Source organism: Anolis carolinensis, chromosome 5 (genome assembly GCF_035594765.1).
Source record: "Anolis carolinensis isolate JA03-04 chromosome 5, rAnoCar3.1.pri, whole genome shotgun sequence".
Taxonomy (NCBI): domain Eukaryota; kingdom Metazoa; phylum Chordata; class Lepidosauria; order Squamata; family Dactyloidae; genus Anolis; species Anolis carolinensis.
In genome coordinates, this window is record NC_085845.1 from 84,124,922 (window position 1) to 84,150,059 (window position 25,138).

Genomic DNA, 25,138 nt, shown 5'->3' on the forward strand with positions numbered 1-25,138 from the left:
CACTGCACTAATGGCTACCTCTGCTTCCACCTCCACCGCTGCCTCCACATCTTCCTGGGGCCCCATCCATCCATCTTGCCCTTGGTCAGCCCCTCTTCCTTTTTCCTTCCATTTTCCCCAGCATCTTTGTCTTCTCCAAGCTTTCCTGTTTTCTCATTATGTGGCCAAAGTACTTCATCTTTGCCTCTAATATCCTTCCCTTCAGTGAGCCGTCGGGCTTTATTTCCTGGGGTATGGACTGGTTTGATCTCCTTACGGTCCAAGGCACTCTCATAATTTTCCTCCAACACCATAGTTCAAAAGCGTCTATCTTCCTTTGCTCAGCCTCCCTTATGGTCTTGTGCTGACATCCATAGGTTACTATGGGGAATACCATTGCTTTAACTATGCAGACCTTCATTGTCTCTACTCTTCACCATTTTATCAAGATATTAGTCATTATTCCCCTCCCAAGAAGCAAACATCTTCTGATTTCTTGACTGCAGTTTGCATCTGCAGTAATCTTTGCACCTAGAAATACAAAGTCTGCCTCCACGTTTTCTCCCTTTATTTGCCAGTTATCAGACAATAACTGCCATAATCTTGATTTTTTTATATGTAACTGCACAGCTTTTGCACTTAATTCTTTCACCTTGGTTATAAGGTTCCCCAGCTCCTCCTCACTTTCAGCCATCTAAGGTTGTTCCAGCAATTTTATCTCCATCCTTGGATTTATCAAGCACCACACATTGCATGATGTGTTCTGCATAGAAGTTAACAGGTTGGGGGGGGGGGGGGGGAGAGAGAACATACAACCCTGCCGTACTCCTTTCCCAATCTTGAACCAGTCTGTTGTTCCATAGTCTGTTTTTACTGTTGCTACTTGGTCATTATGCAGATTCTTCAAGAGACAGACAAGGTGACTTGGTATCCCCATACCACCAAGAACTTGCCACAATTTATTATGATCCACAAAATCAAAGGCATTAGAATAGTCAATAAAATAGAAATAGATGTTTTTCTGAAACTCCATGCCTTCCTCCATTATCCAGCGGATGTTGGTTGACTTACAACCAACCTTTGTAAGTTTTGACCTACAAAGCCCTATATGACTTTGGTCCAGATTACCATATCTCATTCTATGGACCTAGTAGACATTTACAATTGACTGGGAAGCACCTTCTCTCTGCTCCACCACCCGCTCAAGCACACTTGGTAGGAACATGGGAGAAGGCCTTTTCAGTGGCTGTTCCCAGACTGTGGAACTCCCTACCAAGAGAGACCAGGAAGGCCCTATCCCTGCTGGCCTTCCACAAGCAGGTCAAGACTTTTTTTATGCAGGAAGGTGTTTGGAGAAGGATAAGGGGCACATTGCTGGGGAATTTGTGGGTGGGATTTTTGGGGGGATTGGGTTTTAAAATGCATTTTAATTGTATCTATCTATTGTATTTTAACATAAAGTACTGTTTACTTGGCCAAGGATCCTGTGGAGCAATGCAGCACTCCTGCCACTCCAGCCTTAAAAAGAGCAGAAAGAGGATCAGAGGAAAGCAGTCAGGGCTTATAAAACCTCTACTCCCATCCTCCCGGTGTAACCTACCTCAGCAGGGACACACAACAGGCAGTTTAACCCTGGTGTTTCTCCAGGGAAGCCAAAAGTGCTCTCTCACCCACAGCAACCATGACAGTGTGGTCTTAGGTGCAAATTATTTTGCTTTGATCACTGTTCTAATCCTGCATCTTGGATTTGGAACATATCCAATGTTTGTACCATCAACTCTTGAGGTCTTTTCTGATTAGTTTCCTTAATCTTCATCTGAGATTCAGCTTTTGCAAAGACTGTTAAAGGCACCAGATCCGAGTCAGTACAGGCAATCCTCAAGTTATGAACAAGGGACTATATTGTGTTTATTATTTGCTTTAGTAGTATCTTACCAAGAGTTTACTTGGAATTTACTTAGAATTTCAATGTTGACTTTAATCTACAGAGTACATCTTTATCTAAAATGAGTTGTTACCACAGTATTTTCATATGGCATCATAGTATTGACTTTTGTAATGAAGCATCTTGTTTGATTCCAGGCCTTTGTCCACTGAAAACATAAGGCCTATCTCACACCTATCTTGCAGCCTGAATTTAACATAATTTCTACGATTAATAAACAAACAGGTCCATTGTGAACCACTTGTTAGTGCTTTTTACAGGTTCTTACGCAGTAATTTAAGCTTCATTCTAGAATGTGAAAGTGTGATTCCTGGGAGAGAGTCATACAGCTAAATTAGTATGTTTGACTTGGAACATTGTGACCTTATTTACAGAGTAATGATAGGATTAGACTGGAGTCACGAAATCAGAATAAGTTAGGAATTGGAAGAGCAGTTTGTTAAGGCATTAGAGAAGATCCTTTAATAGTTTAATGTAAGGATACATCATTGGATATTAAAATCAGGATTGTCCATGTCATAGTATTTCCTGTTTTCTGTGTATCATGAAAACTGGACAGTGGGGGAAAAGTAACAGGAAGAGAAGCAACTCATATAAATGGATCTAACAAGAAACCAAGCCTGAACTCTCCATAGAAGCCAAACTGACTAAGCTCAGGCTTTCGTACTTTGGACATATCATGAGATTACATGGCTCACTGGAAAAGACAATGCTTCTTAAGGTGGAAGGCAGTAGGAAAAAAGGAAAACTGCATTACGTTGGATAGACTCTGATCAATGAAGCATAAGTGTTGAGTTGACAGAACTTGAGTAGTGTTATTAATAACAAGGTGTCTTGGAGGTCTCTCATTCATAAGGTCGCCATACATTGGAGCCAACTTGGTGGAAGTTAGCGAGAACAAAATGGTAGGAGTATATTGTACCAGATAGTGCATTCTTTTTAGTTTTAAATATTACCCCACACCTCTGAAATCTATACAGAAGGTTATATGACTTATGCTTCTTTTTCCCCTCAAGATTTATATAAAGGAATTCTTAAAAGCAGTTAGGTGAAATGAATGTCTCATTCCGTTTTATCTGCAATTTCAACATATCCAGAAATGGTCCAACTGAAGTTGTTCAAATAATTCAGTTTTAAAATGTTGTTAAATATTTCAGGAAAGTAAACAACGATTTTGTGTCAGTATAAAAGAACAATCAAAAAATGAAATAAAAATTATCTGCTATAGTTGAACAAGGTTTGGTTGTTTTTCTTACACAGTGTTGTCATTATATGTAATGCCATGTCTTTTAAAAGGAGAAGAGTTCGTTACAGGCAATCTCGAAATTACGAACAAGATAAGTCCTGTAGATTTGTTCTTAAGTTGAATTGAATGTAAGTTGGAACAGGTCCTTTTTTAAGTGTTAACTCCATGCAATGTTATGTGTGTTGGTAGTTGTTCCTATAATTTTATGTGTTATTGTTTTTATATTTACTGTTTTATGTTATATGCTGCACTCTGGAGTGTTTTTTTGTAAACCTCCCAGAGTCCCTTCGGGGAGATGGTGGCGGGATATAAATAAAGTTGATTAAAGTTTATTATTGGGGCCATCATTTCCTCCCCAATTGGCTGCCATGTGAAATAGGGTAGTAGTCCTCTTTCTTATAGCATGCTCTATCCCAGTGTAATCCAGGTGACCTTAGAAAGCAGACTGCAGGATCCATAAGTCTAAGATCGAGATAGCATTAAATTCCTTCCTGAGTAACTTGAAGTTCGGTTGTGCTAAGACAAATGTGGGATTTGTGTCCAGATGTTGTTGCAACTGCCAGCATTCTTTACCATTGGCTATGTTAGAGTTTCTGGTATTTAATACCTGAAGAACCTCATGATTTCCAATCTTGTTCTAGAATAAGCGAGAGATTCTCTAGCCAGTGGCACATCTCTCCTTCCACCCAGCTCAAATATAGTAATAGAGCACTTGGTTCACAATAAAAATGTATAATTTTAAAAAAGAGCTAGAAGAATAAGCATGGCCATAAAAGCCATTCACTAAAAACCTAGAATCATAGAGACCTCATGGGCCATCCAGTCCAACCCCCCGCTAAGAAGCAGGAAATCACATTCAAAGCATCCCTGGCAGATGGCCATCCAGCCTCCGCTTAAAAGCCTCCAAAGAAGGAGCCTCCACCACAGTCCGGGGGAGAGAGTTCCACTGTCGAACAGCCCTCACAGTGAGGAAGTTCTTCCTGATGTTCAGGTGGAATCTCCTTTCCTGTAGTTTAAAGCCATTGTTCCGTGTCCTAGTCTGCAGGGCAGCAGAAAATAAACTTGCTCCCTCCTCCCTATGACTTCCCCTCACATATTTGTACATGGCTATCATGTCTCCTCTCAGCCTTCTCTTCTGCAGGCTAAACATGCCCAGCTCTTTAAGCCGCTCCTCATAGGGCTTGTTCTCCAGAATAACTTAGTGTCAGCAAGGAAATGATCAGGAAAATGCCTTGGTAAACAGATATGTCTTCAGGTGACAGCAGGGACATTTGAAGCCCTCCTAATATCAGTAAGAAGACAGTTCCACATCATGAAAGCCACAACAGTGATGGTCTTCCTCAGCCCCAGAACAACATAAGATGCTGCTACCCCCTTCTACCTTGAAAAGACCATGTTGGTTTATATGGGGAAAGAATCAGAAACCCTTCTCCCACACTTTATAGCAATAAAGACATAACACACATGGTGAAAATCCTATCCTCTATTGAACTGTGTCTTAGAAAGAGGACATTCTGCAAGGAAAGGCACATTTGCAGATCCTCCAACCTGTCACTCTAGCAGGGTGTCTGTACTTTGAACGACAGAGCAGCAGGTGCAGGGTCTCTTGTGATGTCAGCTCCATGTTCAGAAAATCATCACCTGTTGTATAACTGTTGCATGTCATTTTGCATACCAGCCCTATATAATGGGATGCATGCTACTATACAAATACCTTAATAAATACATGAACAACCTGTGTCATATATATCTGCCATTGAGCCGTCAGAGTTGCACCAGTACTCCTTTTCTCTCTTATTCATCCCCACTCTCCTCCGTTGTGTACAATGGAAGAAAGATCATAGCTTACATCTTCATTACCTAAGTTACGATTTTTAAAGGTTTGCTGGTGTGTGGTGCTTAGATTTAAACTATATCCAATAATTTCTTGTGGAGATGTGTACAGGATGGGAAGTGCGGTACGACCCTCGTATTTGCGGGGCCAGTATCTGCCCTTTTTAAATCCACATTCAACAAAATATGTCTTTTAAAGGCATTTTCTAGGTCCTCCAGCATACATCTATTATGTTTTTGGGCCAGAAATGCTTAATTGTCTTCATTTCGCAAATTCACATGAATACTCCACAAATATGGTGGTCATACTGTAATAAGTGGGCAGTATTTTTATTTCTTTTGTTGAATGGAAAAACTCTGCAATCAAGGTAAAGTTCTGTTCTTGTTGGGAATGTATTCAGGATCTGAAGAATTTGATTTAAAATTGTCTACTTGCCTCATCCTCACTATTTTACTGTACACTGGCTGCATGTCTGAAAGTTGAAGACCCAAAAGCTAATTTTTCCAAACTCTGCTCCATGTTTTTAGTGGAACAGAAAAAAGAGAGCTGCACCCTAAAACCTCAGTCATAGGAGAACATCCTGGTGAAGGAAAGGTCTTCTTAATGGTTGAGTTTGCAGAAGAGCAGCTTAAAAACTGTTTTGTATCACACAGATTTAAAAAGTCACATTTCTTCATATTGGGTGCCGAGATATGTCCCTCACATGAGTCAGTAGTTTGTTTTAGCTGTTTTTTTTAAAGGTTCTGTAAAAGCATGAGGAGGGAATTTCTCTTTACTTTTGGAGGTAATAGTTCACAAACACCACAATTTTAAGTATTCTATGGACTGTGGGAGCTTTGCTTCTCTTTAATTCAGAGTAATTTCTTATTTTGAAATTATGCTTTGCAGGCAAACACTAGATATAATGGATGTATACCTGGAAAGTCTTGGTACTGTTTTCTTCACTCTTTCCTAGAAGTACCTGCAGGGTATGTCACTTGGGCCTTCCATTTAAGTTTTAATTAGTGGGAAATTTTCTGCATTCTTTAGTGCCACTAACACCCTAATAATATTCAGCATGCTATTCTCACTTATCACTGTTTTATTCCAGTCCCTTGTTCTGCCATACCAGCCATGGTTGGTCAAAGTTTCTTTCTCTTAGGTTCCTGAGATGCTGTCCCCTTTTTATTAGAAGTAGGAATTCTATTGTGTTCTGGCCAAACACATTTCTTTCACTTTAGACAATTGATCACATCAATCTGTTCCTCTATTCAACTCTGAAATGCATCCCTAAGGGATAAAATAACCCTGCTATTGTATTAACATCTGAAGCCTCATATTTTACATTGACAAAAATGGTTTCCCATACATGATTTGGGAATGGAATAAATCCCATTATTCACAAAGTACATATGAACCATTTCCTTTCTATTGATAACTGTAGGTAGGTTTGCATTCCTGCCCCTGCAATCTCAACCAATTATTTTCATATTCAGAAATGCATTACAGCATTTAGTTGCTGAAACATTTCTTTTAACTTATATATGTCATCAGAGTTTATTGCTCTTATAAGTACACTGCTTGAGCAATTAACTGGGTAAAAGTGTTATAGTTCAGCCTGTGTTACCTGTGTTCGTGCCTGATGTTGATGAGGTTTCTGGGCCTGGGCCTGTGTTTGATTCTCGGCCTGTATCTGATTGCAGTGGGGATAATGGTCTTGACAGGCTTGCCTTAGAACCAGAGGCTTTTGCAGAACAGGGACTGGAGCCTCAAGGCCAGAATCCTGAAAGGGGCTGCTTTTTTGAGGAGGATTCTTCTGATACAGATTCAACTGTTGAGGGTAATGAGCTGGCAAATAGGTGGTGAGACTTTTGTAAACAGAGAGAGAATTCCCAGCTTCTTTTTGGGTCAGATCGTCTTCAAGAAAAAAGAGCAGATAAGTTATCTGCTGAGAAAGTGAAACGAAATGTCTTTTTCTCAGGGGAGGAGGTTTGTTAAGGCAAAAGGAAAAGCCTGTTACTTCATTGGAGTCAACGTTGGTGCTTCAAGTCAGTCATGCCTGTTCATGCTCTTAAGTTTCCTGTATGAATTTTGATTCATGGTTCCTGTCATGCCAAGTTTTGCTCTTTGAATCCAAGTGTATTCTTTCCTGGTTCCAGTTTACCAAGTTCATGTCTTGTCTTTTGGAATTTACTCTGCCATATGTTTTTGGATTTTACAACCTTGTATCTTGTGATTTATTTCTATACCTTGGAAGTGGTGGACTATTGCTGATGTTTTAAAGAAACATTTTGAGACTTTACCTTTTAATCTTTTTTATTGCTTGGCTTTTATTTTTATTTTTTCCAATAAACTGCTTGCTGATATATTCAGTTGGTATGGTGTCTTATGGTCAGAGAGGTGTCACTCTGGGATACAACAAAAGGCAATAATTTATTTTGAGTGTGGTTTTGGAATTGAAATGTACCATTCGGTAATGTGAATTGATTAATTTATTAATTTGTGTTCATTGCATTGTATCAACTAATACAATATTAGTTCTGATTTTGCAGATGTTTAAACTAGACATTCAAATTATCAATTTGTGAAGCTATACTTTTTGCAGTATATTTGCTAATACAATATTAGCATTAGTTTTGTAACTGTTTAAATTAGGCTCTTGTTTGATTTCCAGTTGTTTTAGTAAACAATACTGTCTTCATTATTGGCATTGCTATGATACTTTTACAGCCTGAGCTGATCTGTACTGTCAGGCAGGTATGAGAGATCTATATATAAATGCCCAAGGATGTTTTTACAGCTTTCAATTCCTCCACACAATCCCAATTGCCTATTTTTTTGCCCCAAGGCAAGAATTGGTGTTTCAATCTAAAGGCTTTCAGAAGCCCAAATTCACCTTTTCAATGTGACTGCAGGATCCCCCTGCTCTGTTTAACATTACAACATTAAAAAAGAAAAAAGAAGTGGTCTTATGACGCTTTGGATTTTGCTAATCCACCTGGGCTCCCAATAAAAAGAAATTGGCCTATTATTGTTTATTATTGTTTATTATTATTATTATTATGCTTATTTATACTTTGCTTTTTCTCTCTACAAATGAGACTCAAAGCGGCTTACAATACAAGCAATTCATTACAATTTTAAACCCAAAAATATACAAACATTAAACAAGAATTAAATATTAAGAATAAGGTTTTAAAGAATAAACAGTTTAAATCTTTAAATGGTTTCCAAGCTAAAACCACAGCACCCTCTAACTTGATCTTTTGACCCACTCCACTTGTCCAGACCTCTTCTAAAATATCTGCTAGCACATTGGACCTGTTGGACACAGGCCCATATTGATGATTTTCATGGCACAAACATTACATTTAATCTATCTATCTATCTATCTATTTGAATCATCGCAAAAATAGAAATGGAAGTGCACTGTTTATATAATCATGAGGTGTAAATGATTTCAAAGCAAATACAGCACTTGTTACAAGTTTGTTCTGAATCCCAATGGGATGCAGTGAATTGCATGTTAGTATATTGGAGTGATTAACAAATATAACTTAACAGTTCAGTTAATTAGCAAAACATTTTGGCTTCTTCCACCTTGTTCAGTTGCTTAAAATAAAAGTGAGTTTGAAGCCACGGTGGCAGTTTAGAACCCTCCATCAATAACATTCTTAAGCGAATGATGTATTGCCCTCTAGGTTTAGACTATGAGCCTGAGTCTGTGGATCCAGACATGTTCCCTTTAGTGTCAAATGCTTCAATGAGATAGAGATAAATCAGAGAGGATGTGATATTCTAAGTTAAAATGTATGACCCTGGTTGTTCAGGATGGCAGACTTTTGATTCTGAGTGCTCTGAAGAACTGACAATTTATGTGACTGTTGATCTGCATAAAAAAGGAAGTATGAGCCTGCACTTTTACTAATATTACTGCATCCTGCAAATGCATGTGTGGGTGGCATCTGTCTAGTGCAAAACTATGGTATTGCTCGGGTAAGTCTCAACATTTGAAACAGTGGATGGATATTTCTGTCTGGTGGCATATTGCAGGATTTTGTTAAATGGCAGTTATGGCTGCATTATTCTGAATGGCCTCTCAGAATACTACTCTCAGTTGATGTTCTTGTCCTCAAAATAACCATTAAATAGGGTAAGGGATGATCTGTGTTTTTTTCTAGATATCCTAGGTCTGTAGCTGGAAATAGGTGGTTGTTCTTCCTCCAGTGCTGTAGTAACAACTGCAACCTTTAACCTGATGTGTTCCTCTGGTCCCAACTGTCCTTAATTCCCGTTTCACGAATGGCCCTTGATTGGCTCCTGTCTAGGGAGTCTGCCAGCTCTCCCAGTAGCAAGACACTTGGACATCAGGTTAGCTTGCTGACCTAAATAGGGAAGGGAGATAAATCTGCTTTTGAGAAGAAGGGTTGCTGCCAAACATATGATTGGCAGTGACAGGAGAGCAAATTTTCATAGGGCCTCATGTTCCCAGTACCTCTTTGCTGACAACTTGAAATTAGTAGTACAGATGTTGATTAGTTAAAACTACCCAAAGCCATGCTCTTCTGGATATGTTTGGACAAAACTCCCATCATCCCCAGTCAGCATGTTCCATGTTTGCTGAGAAAGATGAAGGCTATTGCCCAAAACTTCTGGAGGAGCCACAAGTTTGGGGGTGGATGCAGCAATGTTACCAAATCTGTGTAAAGTGATAACTGCTAGTACTCAGGTATTTATATGGCCCTTTTCTTCTTATCCTTCTAACAACAGCTGTGATCCAATTGCATGACCACAGCCTTTGAGTCTGCCCCATTCTGTTACTCCTGTGCAGAAAGTAAATAACAATTGATTTTTTACCTACCTTTTATGTGAAGGGTTTTTTCTTTTTATTTCAGAAGGTACCTTGTCATTGTCCTCATAAGAGACCCTACAGATCTGCATGTGAATTTCATGCGTGCAGTCATGTACATTCATGCTCCGCTTTTTGACAAGCTTAGTGCTGTGAAAATAATGCTGGAAAATTTAACTTGTTAGTTTCTTTGGGGATTCTCAGAAGACCAAAGGAAGGAATGGAACTGAAAATGGATGAAGCAGTTAATTCTATATATAACAATAACTATGTCAGTCTTGGTTTAATAGTTCCTTTACCCATAGCTGTTCTGGGTTGTATGGGGCCATCCATGTTCTCCACTATATTTTTCACAGAGATATGGCACAGAGAGAGTACAATCCCAGGTATCTGTGGAAGGAGCGGTTAAATTGATCTGCAAATTATCTCTTGTAACAAAATAACCTTTTAACCAATTTCTGGATTGGGCCCTTGGTATCTGCTAGACTTTGGTTCCAAAACTTCAGTGGATATCACAATCTGTGGGTGGTCAAGTTCCAATATATACATTCACACAGTAAAATGGTGTCCCTTATATTAAATGGCAAAATCATTTTTGGAATATTTTCAAGCTATGGATAGTTGAATCCATGAATACAGAATCCGTGGACGCAAAGGGCCTATATTTACTTTATTTGGTTAGGTCATTTGGGTAATATGTTTTATTTAAGTAATGGTAGAAGCCTTTGTTGAATTCCACACAAGTCCATCCAGTTGGAATTGTGCATGCATGTTTCACTCAGAACATATCCAGGAACAAATACAGCTAGCTTACTAGCTGAGTTTTTATCCCCTCAATATCCATGTTGCCCTGTCAACCCCCTCTGGTCTCTTGGTACTGTCCCAGAATGCCATTTTGTGCTCTAATACAACAACTGTCATATGTAACTTCATCCAGATGAAGGCGTTGATATGATATGCATTCGAATCATAGAATCATCGAGTTCGAAGAGATCTCATGGGCCATCCAGTCCAATCCCCTGCCAAGAAGCAGGAAAATCACATTCACAACACCCCTGACAAACAGCTATCTAGCCTCCATTTAAAAGCCTTCAAAGAAGGAGCCTCCACCATACTCAAGGGCGGAGTCCCACTGCTGAACAGCTCTCACAATTAGGAAGTTCTTCCTAAAGTTCAGATGGAATCTCCTTTCCTGTAATTTGAAGCTGTTGTTCCTCATCCTAGTCTCGAGGGCAGCAGAAAACAAGCTTGCTCCCTCCTCCCTATGACTACCCTTCACATAATTATACATGACCGTATGCCTACTCTTAGCCTTCTATTCTGCAAGCTAAATATGCCCAGCTCTTTAAACCACTCCTCATAGGGCTTGTTCTCCAGACCCTTGATCATTTTAGTCACCCTCCTCTGGACACATTTCAGCTTGTCAACATTTCCCTTAAGTTGTGGTGCCCAGAATTGGACACAGTATTTCAGGTGTGGTCTGACCAAGGCAGAATAGAGAGGTAGCATGACTTCCCTGGATCTAGACACTAGACACGTATTTATGCAGGCCAAAATCCAATTAGCCTTTTTAGCTGCTGCATCTCCTGTCACATACTGCACCATTTTTGGCCCCTAACAAGACAACACTCAGCTTTACAGTACTAAGGTGAAATATGCCAAGAAATCAGATTTCTTTGGACACACTCAGAAAACTCTAGTCCAGGGTTTCTCAACATAGGATTCCATGATAGGTCTTAAGGAGTTCTGCAAGATATTGTGATAGAGCAAAAAAAAACAACCCATTTTTTTAAAGCTGCAGATATATTATTTGCAGAGGTTCCCTGAGAGCTGGAAAGTATTGCAGATTCCTACAGAGTAAAAAGGTTGAGAAAGGCTGTTTGTCTAATGAGAATTTTACAGTTCAGTGCTGCAATCAACATTAACGTGGCTGACTAATCGTTTTGTACTAAGATTACATTTTTGGAATGCAGTTTCTAAAAACTTTTACGTTTTAAAAGTAAATGAGCAATTTTGAAAGCAGACGTGTGTTTATTTCCAAGCTAGGACACCCAAACATGGATTTGTAAGACAAGAAAAATGCTTGATTACATTCCCTGTCTTATTTTGAGAGGTTATTAGGACAGAATAGACCCCCAAGTCTAATTTAAATAGGGGGAAAGCTCGGTGTATGAAATATTTTAATACGTTGGCTGGCAAATTAATATATGTAACCATTGAACACAAGCGGAAAAAAACTATTTAAAACTAATTGTTTAACTTCATCTGAAATGCACCTTTCCATATCTTTACCAACTTCTTGCTGTTAATATTGTATGTGTGTATATGTGCTTTCATGTCACCTGTCATTTTATAGTGATCCCATGAATTTCATAGGAGTTCTTAGGCAAGAAATACTCAGAGGTGATTTCAACAGTTCCTTCCCATCACAGCCTGTAGCACCTGGTATTTGTTGATAGTTTCCCCTTGTAGTAGTAACCAGGGCTGATGCTGCTTAGTTTCCAATCACTAAGACAGGCTGTGATACTTTCAGGCATTTGAGCCCGTGAAGACAGAAACCCTTTTCAGCAAACTCTGCAATACAGTATTGTATTGCCTTCAAAGATATCTTGGGTCAGAATCCCCCAGCATAGAATCATAGAATTGTAGAGTTGGAAGAGACTTCACGGGCCATCCAGTCCAACCCCCTGCAAGAAGCAGGAAAATTTCATTCAAAGCACCTCCAACAGATGGCTATCCAGCCTCTGCTTAAAAGCCTCCAAAGAAGGAGCCTCCACCACACCACAAGCACTCCTTATTAAGTCATGACCATGTTTGTAACAGTTGACCTTGTAAAACTAGTTTCTTAGCATGTTTGCTTCAAGCTTCTGAGTGATGAGATCATTCATTTCATCATGCTTTGCTTTAGCTTCATGCTAAATGACTCCATAGCTAAGTGAATTGGGGCTGCTGATCCCCATTTTATTTTAAGTTGAAACTTACTCTGTCATTAAAGGATGTGCTAATATATTTTATTTTATTGAAGACTGCTGTAGTAAATGCATAAATGCTTTAAAGAATTTTGTTGTGATATAGTACTAGTGTATTGGTTTGACTGTTGGAATACGACTCTAAAGACCACAGTTCAAATTCCCAGGTGGTCATGAAACTTTCTGGTTGACCCCGAGGAAGTCACAATCTCTCAGTAGCAGAGAAAGGCAATGGCAGACTTTTTCTGAACAAACCCTTAAGGGCACAGAACAGAAAGTATTTGGCAAATTAAACAATTTTTGGAAAAGTCATTTGATGTTGTGAACATGGCTTGCAATTGATTTTTGTTCTATTGATGGAGACCAATAATGGTGCCCTCCTAATGTGTTATACTACAGTTCAGATGGAATCTCCTTTCCTGTGTATTCCAATGTATTGTGAGGGCGTTCGATTGGCAAATACTGATATATGAGGTTGGAGAGTGAAACAAACAAGGAGTATTCTATTTTTTTTCACAAAAATCATTTGTTGGTTGAGGATGGGAAGTCAGTGTGTATATTTTTCATTATATATTTACAGGCAGTCCCCAAGTTACAAACATCTGACTTAAAAACTACTTACAGCTAAGAATGGGGATGAGACAACAGGAAGTGAGAGAAATCTGCTCCTCGGAAAGGAAATTCACTTGTGAAAGAATTATCATGGGGAAAAGGTGTCTTCACTGAAGCTTTATCACCAATTCTTGTTTCTGCAACAAGCCAAATTTTTCAAGATCTAATTCTCGCAGACACAGAAAGTGAGGGGAAATCTTCTGAACAGGGGCACACACAGCAAAACAGACACCACAGGGGTGTTAAACCTTCCCAGTGCTATCCAAAGCTAAATATATATGTTTATATATTTGGCTGGAGTTACACTGAAAAAATGTAACTGTTCTGACTTACATACAAATTCAACTAAAGAACAAACCTACATAACCTATCTTGTTCCTAAACTTGGGGACTGCCTGTATTTCATTAACCAGGACAAGTCTTGAGAATGGTCCTGTCTGGTCACTAACTCTGCTAAAGTTCATTGCAGCCCATACTTTTTATTAGTTTAATCACAGGATAGAACTTCTGCTCCTTTCTTAAAATGATGACAGGAACTAAATATACTCACAGATAAGTCTAGAAATTTTAGTCAAAAAATCAACCCAAAACCCTAGGTAAACTTATCCATGGATCAAGTTGATTACTGTACCCTAAATCTTACGAAAATGAAACTATCAATTTCTCTGAATAGGATAGTGAAAGTCTTAGTTTGTCTCAGAGGAACCTAAAAAAGATACCAATCTGTTCTTTGCTCTCCACTGTGGTGTCACTTTTTTGAATGCCTGGATGGGAAAATGGCAGTGGCAGTGGTCAGGGGTGCCTGGTCCCCTGAGGCTCCATGGTTTATCCATGGGTCATATCAAAATATGGGTTTGGCCCCCAAACCTGCCTTGACTTATACATAAGACCAACTTTTACATGAGTATATATGGTAGATTTGACAGGTGGGTCAGTGCAAATCCATCTCCACACATTTTTACTCATATGTTATTATGTACAATAGATTCATAAATTAAATGTGATGTTTCTTATATTTTGAGTTTTAGACTAAACAAGATGCCCTGTCACTAGTTCATGTAAAATGGCAAATGTTAATATTGGAAAATTTGCAGTGATATAAAAAGTGCAGTCGTATGCACACATGCTTGAGAATAAGTTCTTCTGATTTCATTGGGACTTATATCTGGTGCATCATGCATCATATTATGCTGAAATAGTTGTTTTTATTGTATTTCTTCTCTCTTTTTTAACATAGAATGGCAGTATTTTAACATTTTGAAAATATATATATTTAAAACTTCTAATACTTGTGTGTATATATTTTTTAACTTTCCCACAGATATGCACTTATTTGGCCATTATCCAGCTCATGATGATTTCTATCTAGTAGTGTGCAATATCTGCAATCAGGTAGTCAAGCCACAGGTTTTCCAGTCACACTGCGGTAAGTGAAAACTTTTGTTCCTGGATTATGGCTTGGTATAGGTCTCCTTTACTAAATGTTGTGTTAGAAATAATTTATTCTTCTTCTTATCTGTGAAAAACAAATTGAATGAGTTTATCTGTTAAGCTTGCAACCAAAACTTGGAAAAGTTATGTTGTTGAACAAGCCAAACAAGGGTCAGTAAGTTCCATGGAAGCAGCTTACAATATTGGGTGTTAAGTTGACCCTATGCGCTTCTCTTTGATTGGCCTATTATATTTATTTTCTCCTCAGTAAATACATAGTTCATCATTTTAAAGTCTTTGCTGTGAATGCCAATCTTGTGCTCATTACTAAATTGACAGACACATTGTCTGTGTCCGTACAGTATTTATAGAAAAGGTAGCTTGCAGTGGAAGATTAGGATTAACTGGAAATGATGGCTTTTTAGGTACATGGATACTTATGTTTCACACATCCAGCATTTATCTGTTGTTGTTGTTTTGCTATAGATTGACAAACAGCTTTTCTCATGAGCCTTTTCAGATTATAGTGGTTTCTAATTTGACTCTAAATATTATAGCAATAATGATATTGGAAGCAGAAAAGCTAAATATTTAACTTGACTACTTTCCCTATTTCATCATTAATATAATAATACCCACTTCTCTTCAAGACTCGAATTTAATACTTTCGTTGGCAAAACCAAGTGAGAGGAGTAAGAATTTGACTTGGATGTTTAATATGCAGCTCCCGTGAGCTCCTTGAATGTGTTCCTTGGGGTCCTTCAAGGTAACAAGAGTAGCTTTGTCTGTTTTTGAGGAAGTGACTGCAAAACTATGGATGGTAGTTCTTAATGAAATACAAGTATTTGTTTTTGCTAGGGCCTCAGTTTGGTCCCTGTTATTTAGCATTTTGCTCTGTCCTGCATGTGACAATTTGAGATTTTTTTTAGAGCAAATACATATTCACAACAGGAAACTGCCACCCATGTCGGAGGGAAACATTGAAAAGTGATTTTTAGAAGCACTTTGCCCAAGAAAGTAGTCTATGAGGAGAATTTGAGATTACTTTATTAGATTATTGCATATCCCAGAGAAACGCATGCTTGGCATTTGTTAGAAGGGATTGTGAAAGTGGGCTACATACTCCAGATTGTGTTTTTAAGAGGAAAGTGTGCAATAATGCAAAATGCCAAGGTGAGTTAAACAAATGACAATGCTTGTTTTAAGGTTCCTGGTGCAATAAAGAAATATTAAAGTCCAGGCAACATCTATGCCAACAATTAACGCTTTACCTGACCATTGTGTTACCCACTGCTGGACATGCAAACTGCAGTGTAATTTTGAATGCCTCAAAACACACTGGGTACTGAGAATGAAAGTCTTGCTGAGCCTACAAGTTAGTGTGCATCTTTGGACAGTTCTACACAGATACTATAGTCTGGAAGTGGATTAAAACAAACCTGATTCACTGTGCAGCACCCAGACCGGCACAACCTGTGGCCCTCCAGGTGTATGGGCCTCCAACTTCCAGAAGCCCTATCCAGCTTGTTCAATGGTCAGGAATTCTGGGAGCTGAAGTCCAAAACATCTGGAGGGCCACAAGTTGTGCAGGCCCGGTTTTAGACTTGGATGGTGGCCACAGTATCTGCTGATTGGGGATTGGAACCAGACCCAGGAATCACAGTATGCACGGCTAGAGAGCCACTGCAAAATGTGTGGGGGGTTTTTTTTTTCTTAAGCAGTCTGCTGAGATGCACTGATGTGTTGTGAATGATCAGAGTATATCCTGGTTTTGATTTCTGCTTGGGATATATTCTGATTGGCACATGATCTGGCTTGTTCCAAACTTTCTGATTTCTTTTTTATATGCTGTTTCTGGCTTGATGCAAGCTACAGCATAAATTATGGGTGTACATTTTATGGACACCCCACACTCAACCCAGCTTCAAACTACATTATGATGCCTGTGTAGAACCACCCTTTGTGATGGAGGGAGAGCTAAGCTGAAGCTGAGTTCCACTTCTCCCATCCTACAAAAGGCATCTTTGGGAACAGGGTATGTTACTGAACTGTATGGCCCGCAGTGCAAGTAGCTAAGAGGTGATGAAAGTTTTATCCCAGAAAAAGAATTTGGGACTGATTTGGTGATTGCACTAAACAAGCTTTTAAGATGCATCACCTGAAGGTGGTGAGTTGAAGTAACAGATTCCCAGCATGTGCATGCAGAACAGTTTATACATATGTTTGCACCTACATATATGTAAATACTGTGTGGAAGTGCTTTCTGTATAGGATCTTTGTAATGTCTAGAGAAGTTCATGCGGCTTCTTGATATAGCCCTATGTTGTCCTGGCAACCATACAAGATTTAAGAAACAGAAGTCTCCTTCCATCCTGGAAGTAGTCTCTTTTAGTTTAAATAAGCAATTTTTCCTGTCTTTCCCCCAATATGTGCTATCTGAGAAGAATTCATCTTCTCAGAGCTCCTCTGACACCATTTCCCCAGTAGAGAATTATCTAATGTGCTGGACTGTTTGTTGTGCCTTTCAAAATTATCACTCTCCATAAATTTTTTGTAAAGGAATGTGTCACTGTCATCTATCATCCAAGGTTACTGCTTGGTTTTCACATTGGGTCAGGAAATACTGCATTGTGAGGAATTGTTTATTCTTTTCCAGTACTATAACAGCAACAAATACTTTCTGGTCTATTCCAAGAAGCTCGATTGCATAACATTTCATTGTTTACTCCCTGGAAAAGTCTTGTACTCCTGGACAATTTTTGCACAGTAGAGTAAGGGATAACTCTAGTCTCTTGTTGACACCCATCCATCCTTTAGTAGTAGGATGTAGTTATTAGATGGAGTTTCCCTCCCATATTTTCATTTGATTTTCTGCTCTGTTGGAGACCAGCTCCGATACTGGCACCTTTGCATTCAAAGGAATTGTGAGAATGAGATCATTTTTGTAGCATAGCCATTTGCTTCTTTAGAGCATCCTTTCTTTAAAGCACTCTTCTAGGCTAAAACACAGCTGATTGACTGTCTTGTTTTATTTTCAGTATTTGAAAGCTTCCTACACATTTACGCACTTGTTAGGAGCACTTCCTTGGCTTCTTTAAATAACTGCCACCTCTTGCCTGAAAGCTGAACACTGGCTGACGACTACTTCTTGACAAAATGTGGTCTTCCCTCCCCCATCACGTCATGTGCTTACACACACACTTGAAATAAAGCTGTAAGGCTTTCTGGCCCTTCTGAGAAGAATATATTTTTTCATTTAAGTCTGGTATTCATTTTTGCTACTCTGTCTAGGAACTGGACCTACATAATGGTTACTGTGAAATCCAGTGTGATTTGAGCATTGGATTATAACTCTCTAGACTAGAATCTGAATCCCTGCTGAGAAAGTCATACCCCCTCAGCTACAAAGGAAGGCATAGACATACCCATTCTGAATACATTTTGGCAAGAAAACCCTACAATTGTTTTTCTCTGGGCTGTCATAAGTTGGAAATGACTTGAAGACAAACAACAACAACAGCAGCAGCAGCAACAACAACCATTCCTACAAGGCACTGTAACTTCCTGCTCAGGAAGAGCATTGAATTGTCACCCCTAGGTTCTACCACTAGCACATTCTAAAACTTGGAAGTGTTTTCTCCCCCCACAAACAGCTTTGCTCTCCTTTCACTGAAAATAATCAGGTATTATTAGCTTCATCCTGTATGGTTTAGAAATAATACACTCTAGAGAGGTGAGTTGCCTGCATTTCTCCTCTGTTGACTAGCTAGTCCTAATGGGAATGCTCCAGCTAGTTCCATCTCTGTCATTATGAAAGTTGTAGGGAAATATTAATGTTCCCCAGAGTGCTAAGAATGTGCAGTTGGTGGTTCAGGGGTGTCGGGGCTATTTTTGACTATGGTTTTTCAAAGATTATTGATGTTTTACCCCAAGAGCTGAATCTCAGGACACTTCTTCAGGGCTTCTAGGCATTATTTTTCAGTTTTAATTTTAGTTCTTGCAGCAGAAGGGAAAGGTCCAGTAACAGAAATAGGTTAAGAAATAAAGGTTAGGTTTATCGAGCTCCCATTCCTTTTCAAAAATAATGTTGAGGATACAACCCAAGAGATGGGGGTGGGGTGGGGTGGGGTGGGGGTGGGGGGTAGAGCAGAGTGTTTTCTGGATGTTCTAAATTCCCATCAGCTCTGGTTTAATTATCCAACATGGTTTAGTTGTTGATGATTACAGAAGCTTGTCCAGAATATTTGGAGGATTATTATACAACGTATTCTAGATATTTGATAGTCCAAATGGCCTCCTGGCTTTGAATCATTGTATATCAGGATTGTGGTGAGAGTGGATGTTTAGCTGGGAGGCTACTACAAGAGAGACCTTTGTTCAGAGGACCAGAACTTAGAAGCAGTCACCTCACAGCGTGAACCTTCTGGAAATTTGCATTGATTTTAGGTAGCCCTCAAGAATTTTGCTCCAAGGCCATCTAGCAGGGACATCCTAATTTGTATGGGCAACTTCTTATGTTTATGCTGTAGGCACTATGTAGTGCAGGTTGTAAGTCGCCTTGAGTCCCCCCGGGGGTTGAGAAAGGTGGGATATAAATATGGAAAATAAATAAATAAACGTATACACCTAGGCTTATACAAGTAGTAAAAGAAGGAGAGATGGATCTTATCCTTAGGGAGGTATTCTTACTGCTTCATCAGTTGTAATCTTTCTTCACAATTCTTGGAGGCTGAGCAAAAGATAGAGGAGCTCAACATGCAGCCAGGCTATATCAACAGTTTGTGGGCAGTTTAAGAATTTTGTCCAAATATGAATTTCTAATATTGCATACTGGCTTCTGGTCTTCATCCCAGTTCCTTGAAGACTTAAGTGATGAATTGTTTTGATATCACTGAAGGATTTAGACGACTGTGAGTGTTGTTAATAGACAGGCCACCAGCTGTCTTGATGTTTGAATTCATGATCCATACAAAACTGCAGGCCATATTCAAGGACTTCAGTTCTAGAAGAAGAAAAACCTACTTCTTCAGCATGAGTAGCAAAGATGTTGCATGTACGTAAATACTACTAGTAACATAAAATCCAGATGCATCTTATCAGTGTTTTAAGAAGCATACTTTTATTTAATTACTCATATTTTTGTAATTTTTAAAAATGTACACATTTTAGGTAAGTGTTAGCATATGTGGAGCCAGTAGGGGGAGCCCGTATCATTGTTTGTCCAGTTAATGGCCTTCACTGGACTCCAAAGGACAATCCTTCAGTAGAATATGAGGATCAAATGCTTTCCTTCCTGCAGGCATAATTCTTTGTCTCACTTAGAAGCGCACATGTACATGCATTTAAGTCACTTTTCAACTTCTGGCAACCCCATGAATCCTATAGGGTTTTCTTAGACAAGGAGTACTCAGAGGTGGTTTTGCCTTGTCCTTTCTCCATAATCTTGCTTATAGCACCTGATATTTGGTTAGCATCCAGATGCTAGCTAATGCTGATGCTGCTTCACTTCCAAAATCAGATGGGATCTGATGCTTCTTTCCAGGATATGGACCATAGCAGATGTAATCTAATGCATTCAAAGGACACCAAATTGAGGAAGACTTTTTATAAAATACACAAGCTGCAGACTTCCATATGTTAAGGATCTTTAAACTATATAATAATGCATTCTATCTGACCTGGCTTTACATTAATAACTTCAGCTGTTGTAGACTATAGCTGCCCAAACGTTGATGGGAACCAGGTAACCATATGATTGCATAGACTACTTGTTCATTTCCAAGCTCCTCCGCTTGTTGTCTTTTGCTGCATTATTATGGCCGTAATCTTTTTGTGGATCAAGTTTTAGTCCATTTGCCCTCCTCTAATGCATTACTAACAGCAAACACAGGTTTGGCATAAAAACAGCTTCCCTTAAATTGGATGAAAAAGAGAGATAGAGTTGAGGATTATCAGCATACTGCTGACACCTGCCTCAAATCTCTGGATGGCATCTCCCAGAAATTTCATGTAGATGTTAGATGTTAAATAGCATGGGGGACCAATCTGAGCTCCATCCATCAGACTGAGGAGGAAGTCTGTAGTACCAGCTTCTGAGTTTCTCCTTCAAAGGACTGGAACTAGAGTTACCAAGTCTCCCATATTTCATAGGCATTCTTGTATTACAGATATTTTTTTAAATCCTGCCAGCTCCCTGATTCCCCCTTTATTTCTCCCGTATATTTAGAAGTCCACCCTCATGTCCACAACCAGCCCTGACTTGGAAGATTATACCAAACACATGCATGCACACATACACATACAACCAGCTGTGTGTGAAGGAGGGGGGTGCTTTGGGAAAGTGAGTTACAGAGATGTAGGGAGAGAGAGAAGCCACCAGGGAGGGGAGAAGGAATCCATGCATGAGTGATGACTTCTCTCTTCTCTCACTGTCAAAACCTCAGTGCCCAAATCATGGCAGAACATACATTAACAGTCCAAGGTTGGGCCGATAGTCCCACAATGATTCATACAATAACAGGAATACATAAGAGAGAATCCAAATGTCAGCTTCAGAAATATCCAGAGTTTTAATCACAAGTCCAAAGCCAATGTCCAACATAAGTCCAGGTTTCAGAAAACACGAGAGAGTCTAGGGTCATGGCTTCTAGAACTGACACAGCCAGCAACCAGATAACATTCTTCAGTCCCTTAAATCTTAAGTTCACATGTGTTACCTGTTGCTGGCTCTCTTCTCAGCTAACCTCCATGACCTGAGCAGCTAAGACTTTTCTTTTTGTAAGTCCTTGAAAGCTGGAACAGTTAACTCTTCCTCAGCCTGCTCAGAAGAAGTCTCTTGTATTTGGTCAGCAAGCTAAGTAGTAGCTGCTTCCATTGATGTTGCTTCAGAGCTTGGCTGAGGGGACTGCTGTGCACTGCTGGGCTCCATCTCTACTGCTGACACTTTCACCTGCATTCCTTCACCCACACCTTCCAAGCTGTCCACGACACTCAAGGTGGGGAAACACGAGGAAAGCACAATAGGATCCCAACCTCCCCTGCCTCACCAAAGCAGCTGTAGGAGCAGCTGGAGCCTGCCTTTCATTAGCTCGGCCCAAGCCCTGCCCCTACAGTGAGGGGTGGGATTTATGGGGGCTCTTCCCATGCAGTGGCATCACTGGCAAGTGAAGGAATTGAAGGAAGAATAGGAAGAAAGGAGACAGAAAAAGAAGAAGAGGAAGAGAAGGAAGGAGAGGAAGAGGAGGGGGAAATGAATAGAGAAAGAAGAAGGGGAAAGAAGAGGAGGAGGAGGAAGACTAAGAAGAGGAATAAGGAGAACAATAGAAGATGGAGAAGTTCACTATGTCTCCATAAACTTTTAATTCATTCATAACTAGTAAATAAATAGATGAAATGAAATAACCAGGTCAGGCAAGCCTGAATTAAGGAAGCAAAAACACATGGACAGCGTTCGTTTTTAAAAAAGAATTTCACTGACAGATGTTTTATTAAATTGGAATTCATTCCATGAATGTTTGCTGGTGTGATGCTGGTCAATAATAATGAGGCAGCCAAGAAATCCAACGGAACTGTGCAGTTCCTGATGTACCAAAACTGTCTCTATCCCATAGCCAGACCTGAAGTCAGATTGAAATGGACGTACATCTTTTTTTACCCAAGAACCTTTGCAGTTGGGCACTTTTACATACACTAATACAGTAGAGCCCTGGTTATCCAAGATAACGGGCGGGACTGATCTTGGATGACCGAATGGCTTGGATAGAGCGACGGATCTTCCTCGGCCAGGCCCTTGCTGAAGGAAACTTCCAGCAGGGGCCTGGCTGAGGGAGATCTGCAGCACGCTCCTCGTTTCTCGGACAGGCCCTTGCTGGAGCAAGGGCCCGTCCCTCCGAGAAAAGGAGAGGGAAGGGGAGGAAGAAGCATCCCGGAAGCGGGCTGCGATTGCTGTTGCAGCAGCGCTTGTGGCCTGTTTCCCTCGGCCGAGCCCTCGCCCCTTGGGAAGCAGCCCATGCTTCCAAGGGACGAGGTCCCGCCGAGGGACGTCTCTCCGGATCTCTCTTGGCCAAGCCCTTACTGGAGGAAAGGGTTTCCTGCAGCAATGGCCTGGCCGAGGAAAACCCGCAGCACGCTCCTGTCCCTCCAAGAAACGAGCAAGTAACCCAGGAACCAGTTGGTTGAATTGTAAAAGCTATTAAAGAGTTAATTCAATCCAGCTCAAGTCGCATGATGAAAGGAAAAGCAATAGGGTAATTATTAGGCAGTCCAGAAGTTATTCAGTGGTGTGACAGAGGTGAGTGTATATAGTCTATTGAGGGTTCCAGGAATAACAACAACAACAACTTTATTCTTATAACCTGCCACAATCTCCCCGAAGGGACTCAGGGTGGTTTACGTGGGGATCAAGTCCAGCATAAAGAAGGAATTCAAAGTAATATGCCATATATACTTGAAGATAAGACGAGTTTTTAATCTCTTTTTGTAGACTGAAAAAGCCTCTCTCAGCTTATAATGGGGTCAAGGTCAAGCCAGGCAGTGGAACCTGGAGGCCACAGTATATTTTCTTTTCTAAAACCACCTCCGCTTCTCCTCCCATGCTGGAGTTACCTTATTTTTTAAGAGAGAGAGAGAGAAGAAGGGAATGTTTTCAAAAGGGAAAGGAGAGTGAGAGAGAAAGCCTTTCAAGCCAGGAAGAAGAAAAAGATTGCATGGGTGGAAGAGGAAGAAAAAGAGAGAGACTTACAAATTTGCAGGATTTATTATTATTATTACTATTCTTGTAGGAATATTTGAGTCAAAAGGGAGGGAAGGAGGCTTTCTTTCAAACCCACCCAAGTCCTCTGAACTTGCAGAGGAGAAAAAAAAATCTAAACTAGAGATATCCCTTTTTCCCCTTCAACCCCCTGGTCAACTTGAGTGGGTTTTCTTTCTGGTGGGGAAGAAACAATATCTATTCCACTCCTCCCCCATATCTGTTTACAAAAGAGAATAAAGCCGTAGGTTTGCAAAAGTCAGCAACAGAAAGTGTGTATTTCTTTTTATTCCTAAGGAAACAAAAATGGGGTGGGTTTTTTGGGAGGAGAGGGAAATTTTGAAAAGACTTTTCTGGCTACTTTTAGAGTCTGAAAAATGGAGAAATAAAAGATGGGAAAAGGGAGGAGAAAGGAGGCTAAAGTTGTTTTTAGGAGGGCTTTGCTTGCATTTCTTCCTTGGGCAAATGCATGCCCCGAAGCTTGTAAATAATATATCGATTTTCTCCCTAGAAATAAATTAATTTTATATATGAATTTTCCCCTCATACGTTTGCAGGTTTTTGTAAATCCTACATACATATAGATATCTAGAGACTTTCATGTACATGTATATCTGTATCTATATGTATACATTAATTTTATATATGAATTTTCCCATCACATGTTTGCAAATATCTGCAAGTCCTATACAGCTATAATTATCTATATATAGATAATTGGCTTGCAAATATTACAGGGGGAAATGCACACACACAGATGTCTAGATGGATATGAACATATATAAATAGGTAAAAGGTAAAGGTTTCCCCTGACGTTAAGTCCAGTCATGTCTGACTCTTGGGGTTGGTGCTCATCTCCATTTCTAAGCCGAAGAGCCGGTGTTGTCCATAGACACCTCCAAGGTCATGTGGCCGGCATGACTGCATGGCGCGCCGTAAATAGGGCTTGCAAATATTGCAGGAGGGAAATGCACATATATAAAGAGAGGATTTGCAAATGTTTCAGGGGGAAATGCATATGTGAAATTAGTATATATAATTATAGATCTACAGTTAGCTCTACATTGTTTATATAGGCATTGAATGTTTGCCTGTTACTATGTTGGAAGCCAGCCTGAGTCCCCATGGGGAAATAGAGTGGGATACAAAGGAAGTTTTTATTATTATTATTATTATTATTATTATTATTATTATTATTATTATTATTTTGTTGATACCATATTATTTATGTTGCCCCTACCTTTCCACTTACAGAGCTAGTTTACTGTTTTTCTTTGAAATACGGTAAATATCCAAAAACATTTAACCCACTGATGCCTCAATTAACATAATTTTATTGGTATCTATTTTTATTTTGAAATTTACCATTAGCTGCTGAATTTCCCACCCTTGGCTTATACTCAAGTCAATAAATTTTCCCAGTTTTTCGTGGTAAAATTTGGTACCTCGGCTTATATTCGGGTCGGCTTATACTCAAGTACATACGATAATTAAAAACATATGACAAATAAACAATTTAATTAATTAAAACAATTAAAAGCAGAA

The 25,138-nt window shown here is 39.6% G+C and overlaps 1 protein-coding gene across 5 annotated transcripts in view; it reads left to right on the plus strand.

The window, feature by feature from the left end:
* The window catches only part of atxn7l1 (ataxin 7 like 1), an 83,070-nt gene that overhangs the window by 19,942 nt on the left and 37,990 nt on the right, over positions 1-25,138 (plus strand). For all 5 annotated transcript variants that reach the window (XM_062981714.1, XM_062981713.1, XM_008111563.3 and 2 more), the window contains exon 3: positions 14,735-14,839. In XM_062981714.1, coding sequence (XP_062837784.1) covers positions 14,735-14,839 — 105 coding nt within the window. The remainder of the gene's footprint in view (positions 1-14,734; positions 14,840-25,138) is intronic.